General features: G+C 44.4%; 1 protein-coding gene across 2 annotated transcripts in view; it reads right to left on the bottom strand.

Annotated features, from left to right (window-relative positions):
* The window catches only part of ELP4 (elongator acetyltransferase complex subunit 4), a 371,616-nt gene that overhangs the window by 145,116 nt on the left and 212,949 nt on the right, over positions 1-13,551 (bottom strand). For both annotated transcript variants that reach the window (XM_089673478.1, XM_089673477.1), the window contains one exon: positions 3,387-3,495. In XM_089673478.1, the coding sequence (XP_089529604.1) occupies positions 3,387-3,495 (109 nt within the window). The remainder of the gene's footprint in view (positions 1-3,386; positions 3,496-13,551) is intronic.

A 13,551-nucleotide genomic window follows, 5' to 3' on the forward strand; every position in this document is an offset into this window, starting at 1 on the left:
GAGACATATCCCAACAGGCTAAAGCCTGTATTTAAAGCAAAAGATGGTTCAACAAGATACTGGCACAAGGGGGTGATCCTTTTTCCAACTCAGTGTATCTATTTTTTACATGTTAACATTTTTTTCTGACATGTTGGTTTTATATCTTTCACTTGGATGTTATTAATTGCACTGAGTAAATACAGCTGGATAAAACAAAAACTGTGTCTTCATTTCAGGCTGAAAAGCAAAAACATTTCATTATTTTAATGGGGGGGCGGGGGTTGATTCTTTTCTATACAAGCTGATCACTCACCCAACATTATTATCATCATTATTATACAGGATTTATATAGAGCCAACACTTTGTGCTCAGAACTTTACAATATAAAGGGAGACAATACAGCAACGACAAGGTTCAATACAAGAGAGTTAGGAGGGCCCTGCTCCTTGGAGCTTACAATCTAAGAGGGAGGGGCTAGTGGTACAAAAAGGTAATAACTGGGGAGGATGAACTGATAGGAGAAATATAAGATTCAGTTATTAGCTGAAGACAGGATAGGCTTCTCTGAAGAGATAGGTTTTCAAAGATTGCCTAAAAGTAGGCAGAGTAGGCAATAGTCAGATAGATTGAGGTAGAGAGCTCCAGAGGATGGGGGAGGCTCTGGGGAAGTCCTGGATACCAGCATGGGACAAGGAGACAAGGGAGCTAGAGAGCAGGAGGATATGGGAGGAGTGGAGAGAACGGTTTGGGTGATATTTGGAGACAAGATTGGTGATGTAATTCGGGGCAGAGTTATAAATGGCTTTATATGTTATTGTTAATGTGAATTTTATTTGTTGGGCAATGGGAAGCCAGTGGAGGGATTGGCAGAGAAGGATGGCAGATATGGAACGGTTGGTAAGGTGGATGAGTCTGGCAGCAGCATTCATGATAGACTGAAGAGGGGATAGCCTGCGATTAGGTAGGCCAATGAGTTACAATAGTCAAGGCGAGAGATAACAAGGGAGTGAATAAGTTGCTTAGTGGTTTCAGTGGTTAAAAACAGGCATATCTTGGAGATGTTAAGGAGGTGAAGTCTACAAGATTTGGACATTGATTGGATTTGTGGCTGAAAGAACAGATGGGAGTCCAGGATTATACCATGAGGGGAGGGACTGATGGTTGTATTATTGATCTTGATGGAGAAGTCAGGGGAGGGGCACGGGCTGGAGGGATTAGTATGAGCTCCGTACATACGAAAGGTACCACTAAAATGTAATTCTCCGTCAACCTTCAACATTTTTATCCCTACATGTCTATCCCCATGTCTTCGCTTCCCTCCACATTTTCATTATAGGTCATGTATGAACTGTAGTTTCTTCAATCTGCAGGATCAGGATTCCATACTATACACACTATATATAAGGCTGCCGTACATAATTTTGCACAAGCCACCGAACACCATATAAAAGTGCAAGGCTTAGCAGGAAGGGAAAGGGAGTGTCTGTACAAAACCAAAAAGTTTTAAATATGCCATCTGTGCACTACACATTGTACAAGTGCCTGGTCATATACTGATATTTCATGCTGATCGTATGGACAGCATTAAAGTGGTTGTAAAGGCAGAATGTTTTTTTTATTTTCATGCAGTCAGCGCCGCCCCCCCAGCCCCTCTTATACTCACATAAGCTATATCTTGATCTAGCGGCATGCATAAGAGCATAGGCACTCTCGCTTCTCATTGGTTCCCATTGCTGTCATCATAGCCAGTGAGGAGGGAGCAGGGGGCGGGGCCGAGCCTTGCTATGAATGTCTTATGGACACACAAAGGCGGCTCTGGCGTGAGCACGCATGAGTGCCCCCATAGCAATCGGACTGCTATGGGCAGCACTCTGTGCGGGGGAGGGGTCAGGAGCGCTGGCACAGGAACCCGAGAAGAGGAAGATCGGGTCTGCTCTGTGAAAAACCATTCTACAGAGCAGGTAAGTATGACATGTTTGAAAAAAACAAATAAACAAGAAAAAAAAATAATGTTTAGAATCACTTTAAAGCATATGTCAAGGCAATACCAAAAAAAAAAAAACATATCCAGTACACCTATGCAATACATCCACATTTTCTTGTGTTTTTAAATTAATAGGTATTTCTCTTTACTTGCAGATTCTTTAAGACTCTGCAAGTAAATAAAAATACCTGTTAATTTGTCAGATATGAGCTCAGCATCTAAACCATGTTGTGGGCTGACAACACACAGTTTTTTGTTTTTTTTTGCAGACTGTGTGTTGTCAGCCTTGCCCACTGACTTTTTCTAAGCTACTATCCCACTCAAACATTCATGGTTCTACAACATAAAGACTAATTATTCTGTAGCTGAAGATAAGAACTAGCAGGACTAAACAGCCTCATTGAGATAACACTGGAAGTACCAGAGGACACAGGACAGCTCTGAAGTTCTGACAAGAAGATCATTGGGGTTTTTTTTTTTGCACTTATCAGATAGAAAAAAAAATTATTTCAGTGGTATACAAACCAAGCCAAAAGGATCACATAGCAGCAGAAAATTGAACAAGCAGTCTTCGTACAGATTTTCCCATAGTGTGTATCCCACACTATGGGTTGAAAAACACTTTAATAGGTTACTGTAGGTCTCAGGACCTGCACACACAGACTTACTACCATACCCAAGACTCATACAGTTGCAAGAAAAAGTATGTGAATCCCTTGGATGTGCATCTTCCATTGTTGTTACTTAGATGACGTTCAGAGCACATTTTATGCCCAATTCATGCAAAACTCCACATAATCCCAAGGGGTTCACATACTTTTTCTTGCAACTGTATGAACAAAACTGTATTAAGAGATCATGCTACACTATTCAGATGCTTTAGATTTACTCAAAAGCACCCAGAGATCCTCAAATAATGCAAAATGAAAGAAATTACATAGTTATAAATGGTTTTGCTTTGGTTCTATCCTTTTACTACCTACAGCCCTCAGCTAAGGCCAGTGATTGTCTTACAGAAAACAATTAGATAGGTTTGAGGTTAGCACCCCTAGAATGCACAATGTGAAGCCATCTTTTAGACATAAAATGGCTGTCTCTGCTGTTTGCAGCTGTCAATATTCAATGGTAGTCTGCTCAGACCTGGATGCACCCTGCACCCTGTATATAACAGTTCACTTATGTTCACAGCTGAGCTTAGTGTTGATGAGTACTAGCAGTCGTATTTTCCAAAAAGAGCTGCTGTCTGGAGGATGTGTTCAAAGCCCTAAGAGAAGGAATGATCACTCAAGGCACAGTAGTAAACTCCATGAACACATGCTATAGCACAGATGAAGCACAAGAAAGGGGCAGGTGACCAGCTCTCCATGTACACTTGAAGCACCATAGCTATCGCCTGGATGTGCAGACAAATTAACTCACCATGATAGTCTTTGTATAATGGATTGGATTCCCTCTCTGAGCCGATAAATGATTCAAGGCCAACGACCGTATCTGACAAGTTTCTTACACGCACTGTAATTGCTTTATTCTGTAAAACAAGCAAAACAAAATAAACATTGAGGAGGATGTAATTAGTGTTTGCAGGATAAATCTGTGTCTTATCAATGAGCTGCCAAATAGGCAGAAATAAATCCACACTATAAAGCTTCCCAATGTGCAGTGATTATATAGAGAGACTTGTAGAGGAGAACACAGAGGCATAATAAGAGGAAACTATTCCCTGTATTCCACTGTCTTAAGGCATATCTCCAGGCAAATAATGACCTTCCTTCCACCTCCCTCTAACCCATCCTGCACGTTTTTCTTTCTTACCTTGTGAAGAAAGATATACTGACCAAAGTCTGCAGCCCAAGACCTTTGTCTGTGCCGTTTCTGGGTGCAGGGGACCAATAACCCAGCACTGCAGATGTGCCCTAGCTGCCTGGCCTCAGACAATTCCCACATGCCAATGTCACCGCTTCAGAATCCTCTTCTGGATCCCGAAAGAACCTCACTGCTGGACAGCCAATTAGGAGTTCCACATTACACAGGCAGTGTTGTGGACACCAGAAGAAGGACCCTGCTTACTGCAAAAAGAGACTTGGGACTGGAGCATTACATGAATATGGCTTTAGGTGAATAAAAAAGGAATTCATATTTTTTTTTTCTTTGCCATCAATCAGTTACAGGGAGATGGAGGGTTGGAGAGCCCAGAGATCAACTTTAAAACAGAACTACAGCTATAACCTTTTATTTGAGTTGGTATTATTGCTATCTGCACCCCTATCACAGAGATTTCCCCTCATTTCCTATCACAAAGACAGGACAAGAAAGTGAGTGGCAATCTCCCCAAAGTGAGGGAAAAAAGCCAACTCTGAAGCTAACTTTGTCATCAGCAGAGGTGTCCACATTAGAAGATATTTCCTTTGTGCCCGATTTGTAAAGCTTTGCATTTCCCATCATTTCTGTCCCTGTGACAATAGTCACCAGGGGAAAAATGGGCAAAAATCATCCCAACTGGGACACATACATTAATAAAACCTTGACAGGTATTCCAACTCTACTCTATCCAAATTTAGCAAAATGTTGGCTCTAGTTTAAGGTGTAGCTCTACCTTCCTCTCAAAAGTGATAATATAAGTTGTCCCATGGAATATTCAATTTTGGGAGCATCTGTCATGGCTTGGCCTGCAGTCTCCTGATTGTGAAATTCTTACCTCCTTGCTGCAGTGGTTCTGCTAGACCTTTGATTCCATTCACATATGTCACAAGTTAGCCTGCAGTTTCATTTGTGTTCTTACCTTCTTGCTGCAGTACTGTTCCACATCCATTCTCATGTTTGTCTGTGCTCATCTATGGGCATCGCCTGCTGTTCTCTGGGTTTTATTTCCTTCCCTTCCATCACTTCCTGTCCCACCTCCTTGTTTGCCTGTCTATATAAGACGTGCTCAGACTAGGCCACTTTGCTTGTGCAACTTCCTAGTTGCTGGAGCTCCCGTGTGTTTCTGTTGACTTGAATCCTATATTGACTACCCGTGTACCGACCCCGGCTTCGTTCTCTGACCTTGCTTGTTTTCCGCCTGTAATGACCTTGGCTTGCCTATCGGATTCCGTTTGTCTTCTTCCGTGATACCCTGCTCCCGGGAGTGGTCTCCTCCACCTCAGCTGGGTGTACCTGGGGGCCGCGACCTGGTCCCAGCTTGGTGCAAGTCCATCCCCACCATCAGGGGCTCTGGTGAACAAGCAGGCTTGGGCTTAGACTCGGCACCCTGGGGAACCCCAAGTTGAGGATCCATAAGAGCTCACTACCACCGGTGTTGACAACATGTGCGGCGGCTTTTGCGTTCACCTTCTCTACTGTGGATTTATATCCTTTTCCCTTTTATCACTTCCTGGCCTCCCAGTTTGCTTCTCTCTATGCAGACATACTCAGTGAAGCCTGCCTTGCCTGAGCAACTTCCTGCTTTCATTGTGCTCCTGGTTTGCCTTGTATTACTTATTCTGTGTCTAACTTCCTGTGTACCGACCCTGGCCTCGCCTAGTGTTTTTGCTTGCCTGCCCTGTCTTCGGCTCGCTTCCTCGATCCTCTTCAGTCTCCTGCCGTCTGTATTCTGCACATACGAGTGGTCTCTGAATAATCAGCTGGGTGTCCAGTTTGCTGCAAGCCCATCCCCACCATCAGTGGCCCTGGTGAAGAAACAGGCTGGGGCTTAGACTCTGTGCCTTGGAGAACTCTGAGTTGGCTTTCTACAAGGGCTCACTACCAAATAAACCTGACAGCATCATTTTATCTTGTACTTTTAAAAAAGACTCAAATTATTCACTGTAACTCCATTTGTGTTCTGAATTATTTACGATTAATGAAAAGCAAGATTTAAAAAAGTGACTGGTAAATGCTCACTGTCCTTGTTTTCCTATAGATCACTATGGTATTGGCAAAAATGGCCACTCTTGTAATCAGGCAAAACATAGTCAAGTTGGGTGAAAGGCCAGATGGAAGACCTGTGGTGAGATATTATGTAAGATGACATACCAGCAACACAGAGGGACATTTGCACAAACTCAAGAGTTCCTGGCAGCAAAAGGAAAGTTGGCTGCAGCAGTAAAGGACACCCTAAAAATGCTGATGTTTACTCTTGTTATAATACAGTAGCTATTCTAATAAAAGAAAAAAGTGTATCCCTTTTTTTTCAAAGGTTGGCCACATTTTAGTATCAAAATAAAACTGCTAGGTCTTAAAGTAAACCTTTCCTTAGAGAAATGTGGAGGCTGCCATTGCCGATCTCTGGCACTTTTCTAATAAACTGGAAGTAACATTTTCCAATCGTCTTCATCTATTGGACCTATTTTTCATATTCAATTGAATTTATCGCTTTTGTATCTATACTTTATTTCAGTTTATATTTAATGACTTATGTAAATCAACATACTAAGATATTGTAAAACTATCAGTAACGGCCCATTCAAAACACAAGGCAGTGCAGTGCAACACATACATACGTGTGCATTGAGTTACGTTTCTTTAGGTAGCTTATTAGTTTCAAATGGGCTTTCAATGCACCCCAATGCCTGAAAAAAATAAGTCCTGGGCAACCTTTTTTAACCCAGGGCAAGGAATGCACAGAACTTAAGTATTTGTATGTTGCAACACACTGTAAATAAGCAATGGGGTATAATCAACTTTGAATTTCAACACACAAATTGCATATAGATGAGTCACAGCATACGCTATACCATTTCATTGATTAATCTTTATACCTTTTTTGTATGACCAGGGTATTTTAACTTATATGTTTTCCAGTCCACGTACTGCCAAATAAGTAGTTTTCCTTCTTCCTGTTCATAGGAAGAATGATCCATTGATACAACCATAGAGGAACAAAACACTACCCAGTAACCTTTAATATTATCCTTGCGATCATACTGGCTTCAAAGCATCACACAGTGTGCAACTTATCTAGCACTCTGCAGACATAAAGGGCTGTAGCATGCTGTTCACCCAGTGTGCCAGCACTAGCAGGGCAGACAAGCACTTACTGTTAAAATTACTTGCTGGTCCCTGATGTGTGCTTCCAGGGCACTATCAATTATTCATATGTTTCTGGGAGATTAATAATTTACAGATTTTTATTAATTGCACATAAAAATTGCTTTTAAGACCATCCGTTTAATTTTGAGTTGGTAAAACCTCTTGTCTCCCTGGCTATCATTAGATAAAAAGCTGTTCAATTTTTAACATTTCAAATGATTCAGAGGATGGGTAACTTTGTATTTAGGGATAGAGATGCTTTAAAGCATACCTAAAGTCTTGACGCTTAAAAAAACAGGAGCTCCCTAAGCATTGTGTCGATGTACAGAAAGAGAGGAGATACATGCAAAATACTGTCCAGGAATTCACGTTCCCAATGGTGCAGGTCAGATAACAACCTGTTGGCATTTGGTCATATGACCATGATAAAAGGGAGATTAGGAGGTCAGACAGAGCAAATTGTGGGCCAGTACCACTTTAACGGTACACTCCAATCAGAACGCAAAATGAAACCTTGAGATGCACACATGCATCCGTCTATCCTGCTCAATGTTTCAGTTTGTTTTACTGCACCCCTCTCTTTTGGCAGTAATCTGGGAATCCCTGGTTCTGAGGCAGAAGAGGTATTCTCAAACACACCCACTGCAAGCCCTCTGCTGTCTCTGTTACACAGAAAACCTCATTAAATAATAGACACAAATGATTTTGTACTGTCATCGATTAGATTTATCCTGGTTGAGAAGTATCAGGTCTCCTTCACATTACGAGATGCATTAATTCAACACATTACTGTGAATTATGCACACTATATTAATGCAGCCCTTTAAAGTGCATGTGTAGGGACATTTCCTTTTACTTTCTGTCATGGAGATGCAAGAGGAAGTGGAAGGAAACATCTAAAAATTAAGGAGCTTCCCTTTTGGACAGTTTTCACCTGAAAACGTGATCCAATTGGAAGATTTCCCCTCCAATTTTAGTTCTGGTGGCAAATTAAAGTTTTGTATTTTTCTTCACTTTCAGCCCCAATCACAGTGGTCACCAAGATAAAGAGAGGGAGTAAATCTCCCTAACGGGGATACAGGCAGCAATAAATATCTAAACAGGGGCACTGACACTTCACTACTAGGGGGACAATATTTATATGTCCTGTGCTATGGTGAAAACATCAGTTTTTTTTCAGAATCTGTACTGGGTCCTGGAGCTCAAAGGCGGTATAGAGCTTTGAGAGGCATACAATTTACATTTCCAGGTCAACATCTTACCAAGCAGCCAGATCTCATTATAAGGCTCAGTTCACACTAGCTTTGTCAGCAGGCGTTTTGGAAGCGTTTTTAACGCTTCTCAAATGCGTATGAAAATTCTGCACATGGCAGCACACAGTGCTGTTCACACTGAAGCGTTAATGTTGCATCACGGCAAAATGGACACCTTTTGTCGAGTCAGGAGGAGTTGAAGCCTCCCATTCAAGTCTATAGTGCCGCTCCTCAAACACCTGGCAGGTGTTTGCGATGCGTTTGCGGAGTGTTAATACCATTTAACTTCATTATAGGCGTTTGTGGGGCGGTTTCAACCACCTCAAAACCGCACATAGGGCGTTTGAGGAGCGTTAAAAACACTTCCAAAACGCCTGTCAAATGCTATAGGGACGTTTGGCAAGAGTTAGAAATAAAGTCAAGTGTGAACGAGCCCTTAATTAGCTGTATGCAGGTCTTTTTCTTTTGGGAGCTAACTGAGGCTCATGGCTCCTCACTCCCTTGAGACAGCTGTGGTGTAAGGGAGCAGCTGAGTGTATGTGTCAGGGAATGGGAAGATCGCCTCGGCGATCGAATCTGCACATGCGTAGAATCCTGACAAGACACACAGGCAGGCAGGCACTAGGACCCAGGCGCGCCTGTCACCAATGACGGCGCCGGGCAGGCACTAGGACCCAGAAGCGCCTGTCAGGAGATGGGCGGCCTATTTAAACCCAGCTCTTGCAATGCTCAAGTGCCGTATGGTCTTACCTGTTACCTGTGTTCCTGTTTGATCCAGTGTTCCTGAATACCTTTGTCAGGGATCCCGGGTCCTCGGCGGCGCGCGCATGCGCAGACGGCCGATCCGACCCAGCCGGCAATCGCGGCGGCGGCCGCGCATGCGCAGTAGCGATCGCGGCCGCACCAATGGGAGAACAGGGCGCTCTATTTAAAGCTGCCCTGTGCATCTCCAGGTTGCCGCAAGGTCTTGTTCCTGTCCTGTAAGTACGCTTCCTTGTTGCCAAACTCTGCCTGTTCTGTTTATGCTGACCCTCTCCTGCTCTGACCCCGGCTCGTCCCTGACCATCCTTCTGCCTGACCCTCTGTACCGCGTTGCCCGCTACCTGCTGAACCTGGCTTGTGACCCCGACCATTCTCCGCTTACTCCCCCTGTACCACGCTGCCCGCACAATACCGACCCGGCTAGTCTGACCTCGCCTACTCCTGATAGTTGCCCATCCATCCCGCTCGGATCGGGATCTGTCATCCCATCCATCCAGCTCGGATCGGGATCTGTCATCCCATCCATCCAGTTCGGATCGGGATCTGTCATCCGCTTCACAGCAGGCTCAACCCGGGCATATACCCTCAGCGGGACCCCTCTGCCACCGCCGGGGGTGCCCAGGGACGCGACCTGGTTTCAGTCTTGCACCAAGTCCATCCCCACCATCAGGGGCCCTGGTGAAAAGGCAGACTGGGACTTAGACTCCGCGTCCTGGGAAACCCCGTGCCGTGGACCACTAGAGATCCCGTTGGGCGGAGCCTGACAACCTTGTTGCCGAACCAGCCTGTTCCTGATACTGCTCTCTTCTCCTGCTCTGATCCCTGGCTTGTCTGACCATTCTCCTGCTTAACCCTGCACGTTCTGATCTCCTGTTAACAAACCCGGCTTGTGACCTGTTTATTCCTCTGCCTGCTGATTTTGTACCACGCTGCCACCACTGTTACCAACCCAGCCTGCCTGACGCTGCTCTTGTGACCTCCTCGCATCAGACTCTCACCTGCTATACACCTCCAACGGTGCTTCTACCACAGCTGGGTGAACTCAAGGGCCGCGACCTGGTCTCGGCCTGCTCCAAGTCCATCCCCACCATCAGGGGCCCTGGTGAACAAGCAGGTGGGACTTAGATTCCGCGCCTTGGGGGAATCCGGTCTGTGGAGTGCTAGAGGCTACCGCTGTAGGATCCCTGACAGTATGCACAGATACAAAGAGTGCCAATTCTTGCCTGCCAGGCAATTGCCAGGGAGAAAAAATTGACTGTTCAGAGACAGATTGTATGTTTGGGTGGACAAAAATAATAAGGTGGCTGAAGGCACTGAACGTATTTTATTTGGTGTGATGGCGAGAACCCTTGCATGGGCAACACTTCCAAAAAAAGAACAATGCTGCTGTCCAAAGGTGCCCCTGTGCTTCTTCATCCACAATCGGGGCACTTTAATACTGTACAGGAGGTGTTTTACTGACCAGATCACCAGGTGAAAACAGAGAGGAAAAAGCCTAAGAACAGAAAACTGATGCAGCCACCACATGTAATAACTGGTAAGCTGCAAGATATTACATTTTTAGTTTAGAGTTTAAACAACTGTAGCCTCCCTGGCGGTATTCCCGAGTGTAGCTCGGGGTAAAGTTTCAGTACCACAAGCGGTAACCCCGAGCTACACTCGGGCTTACCATGCGGTGCTGCTCCGGGATCTGTTCTTCTCTTACCTTGTCCTGCGCTCCCGCGATGTCTCTCCTGCAGTGTCCCTGGCAATGTCCTCTGGTGGATGCCGGCATCTGTCTTCTGGGTTCCATCCCCTGCGAACGTCGGGACGTACGGGGACGGAACGGCGGGAAATTTGAAAATAACAAAAAGTGACATTCACTAAATACACTAAAATCACATAGTAAAACATTACTGTATCTAACCATTTCACATACATTTTGTCCCGAGTGCTTTGTCCTGTGCCCTGCCTGCATTTTTACTGTTCTTTCTGCCTGGAAACTGAGAAATGTCCATGGCGTCAAAAAGCGTCCCTTTAGGTCAAAAGCGGTTTTAGACCAGCTAGAGAACAGCGATAGTAAATCAGAACCACTTGCAGAATTGAGTGATAATGATTAGTGAGGGAAATTCATCATCAGACACTGAAAACTATTTTGCGACTTTGCTCAGTGATCTGTGAACTTGGCGATATTTTTCAAATTTCAGTATTTTTGGTTTGATTATATTATTGAATTAAATGTATATTATTATATTATTATTTTTTATTATTATTTATTAAATTATAATTTATGATTTCGTGTTTCAAATTTTAACATACCCGGGATGTTTACTAGACTCTTGTTCGGACAGATTTCAGTGAGTTATTCCTAAAAATTACAGGCCTACAATAAAAAAAAAACATATTTCCATGTAAAAAAATGTACCGCTTTGAGCACACAAATATGGACATAATCAGACCGCTAGGGAGGTTAATGAATAAAAGTGGGTGGAAAGCCCTAAAATGCAAGTTGGTGAGTGGACCGAGTCCTTGAAGTTCTACAGTTGAAGCTAATGCAATAAAATTCATATCTGATCCTTTTATTAGCATAGCAAACTACAAGGCATACCATGTGTGATGTGTTGCAGTATGGGTACATTGCCTGCTATTGTAACAGTACGTTGTGATGTCATTCAAAATGAATAACATTGCAGTGCAACAAGATTAGTGCTATCGAGCATTGCAGTACCCTACCTATAACATGTATTTTACCGCAACACAAAGATCTGAATGGTGTCTGAATGTCACTGGTGATACTGGAAGCAGAGAGACATTCAGTTATGTAGTGCAGTCTTCAGGAAGTACAAATATTGCATCAAGGATCAAACATTCTTCAGACATTAGTTCACTGTATCAAATAAGTCACAAAAGATGATGGCTAATCTATGGTCATTTGTGTTCACCTTTTTCTAAAAGTGGTTAGAAACCTATGAAAATGACCAAATGAAGAAAGCTATAAACACTGGGGCTTATCGCCCAAATCCATTAGGATGTTTTGTAAAGTTTTGTTGGATAGCACAGAGAACAGTTGGAGCCTCTGTCAGGTTTTTATTTCCTCTGTCCCCATCATGGAGGTTTCCACTAAATTCCTGTGAGGGCAGCATTTGATGGAACAGCTCTCAAATGAGACACATGAAAAAAAAACAATACATTTTTAGTAGAGCACTGAAGCAAGAAATTAAAGAACTGCAGCAAGTCAATAAATCTTGCCTACATATTTCTCTGAGATACTGTATATCAGGGGTATTGAATTAAAATTCATGGAGGTCCGACCAGTAAAATTTTCTTCCAACAGAGGTCCAAATCACATTTGTTTTTAGCCATCTTCTACTGTATACCACAATCTCTATACTTCAATGTGCTCAGTAACCCCCTACACGTCACAGTCCCCCACTTCACATCAGTTTCACCTTCACAATAGTGTTCTCAGGCCCCCTGCACATCACACCCACCCCTTTACAGTAGAGTACTGAACCCCCTTCACATCACACACTCCCATTATTTTTAGCAATCCTCAACCCCCCTTCAGATCATAACCCCCACCCCACACTACTGTCCCCTGCCCCCTTCACATCTTTCCCCCACAGTACTGTCCTCTGCCCTTTCACATCACCCCCCAGCAGAACTGTGCCCCCTTCACATCCCTCCACAACACTGTCCCTCCTTCACATCTCCTCTCCACAGCATTGCCCCCGCCCCATCTCTCCCGACAGCACTGCCCCATCCCTTCACATCACAAATCCCTCCCCCAACAGTAGTGTTCTCTGCCCTTTTCACATCAACCCCTCCCCCCCACACACACAGCACTGCCCCCTTCACCCCCCCCCCCCAATAGTATACTCTGCTCTCCTCACATCAACCTCACCCCCCACTTCACATCCCTACCCCACAGTACTGTCCTCTGCCCCTCCACATCCTCCCACCCAGGCCTGGACTGGCCATAGGGCACACCGGGGCCACCTGGATAGGAGGGGCGGCCGGGCGGGCACATAGAGGACCATGCATTTCTCGGTTCCTCTATGTGCCGCCCATCCGCCTCTCCTATCAATCTCCAGCATGTGGCCAGCTCCTGTATGCTCCCCCCATGGCCGCCACCCCTCCAGCGCCCCCCCTCATCTCCAGCGGCCCCCCCTCATCTCCTCTAGCGCCCCCCCCCCCTCCAGTGGCCCCCTCCCTCATCTCTCTCCTGTTTTTTCTTTTTTTTCTCTCTGTCTCCAGTTTCTCTAATTTTTCTCTCTTTCTTTTTTATAGTTCTCTCTCTCTCTCTCTCTCTCTCTCTCGCTGTCTCCTGTTTATCTCCTTTCTTTCTTTCTCTCTCCCTCTCTCTCTGTATCCTGTTTCCTTTCTTTTTCTCTGTCTCCTGTTTCTCTCATTTTTTCTATTTCTTTCTTTTTTCTTATAGTTTTCTCTTTCTCTCTCTCGCTGTCTCCAGTTTCTCTCCTTTCTTTCTTCCTCAGTCTGTCTCCTGTTTCTCTCCTTTCTTTCTTCCTCAGTCTGTCTCCTGTTTCTCTCCTTTCTTTCTCTGTCTCCTGTTTCTCTAATTT

This window comes from Staurois parvus, unplaced genomic scaffold (assembly GCF_062004578.1).
Source record: "Staurois parvus isolate SC_StPar_1 unplaced genomic scaffold, SC_StPar_1.0 ptg000138l, whole genome shotgun sequence".
NCBI lineage: Eukaryota > Metazoa > Chordata > Amphibia > Anura > Ranidae > Staurois > Staurois parvus.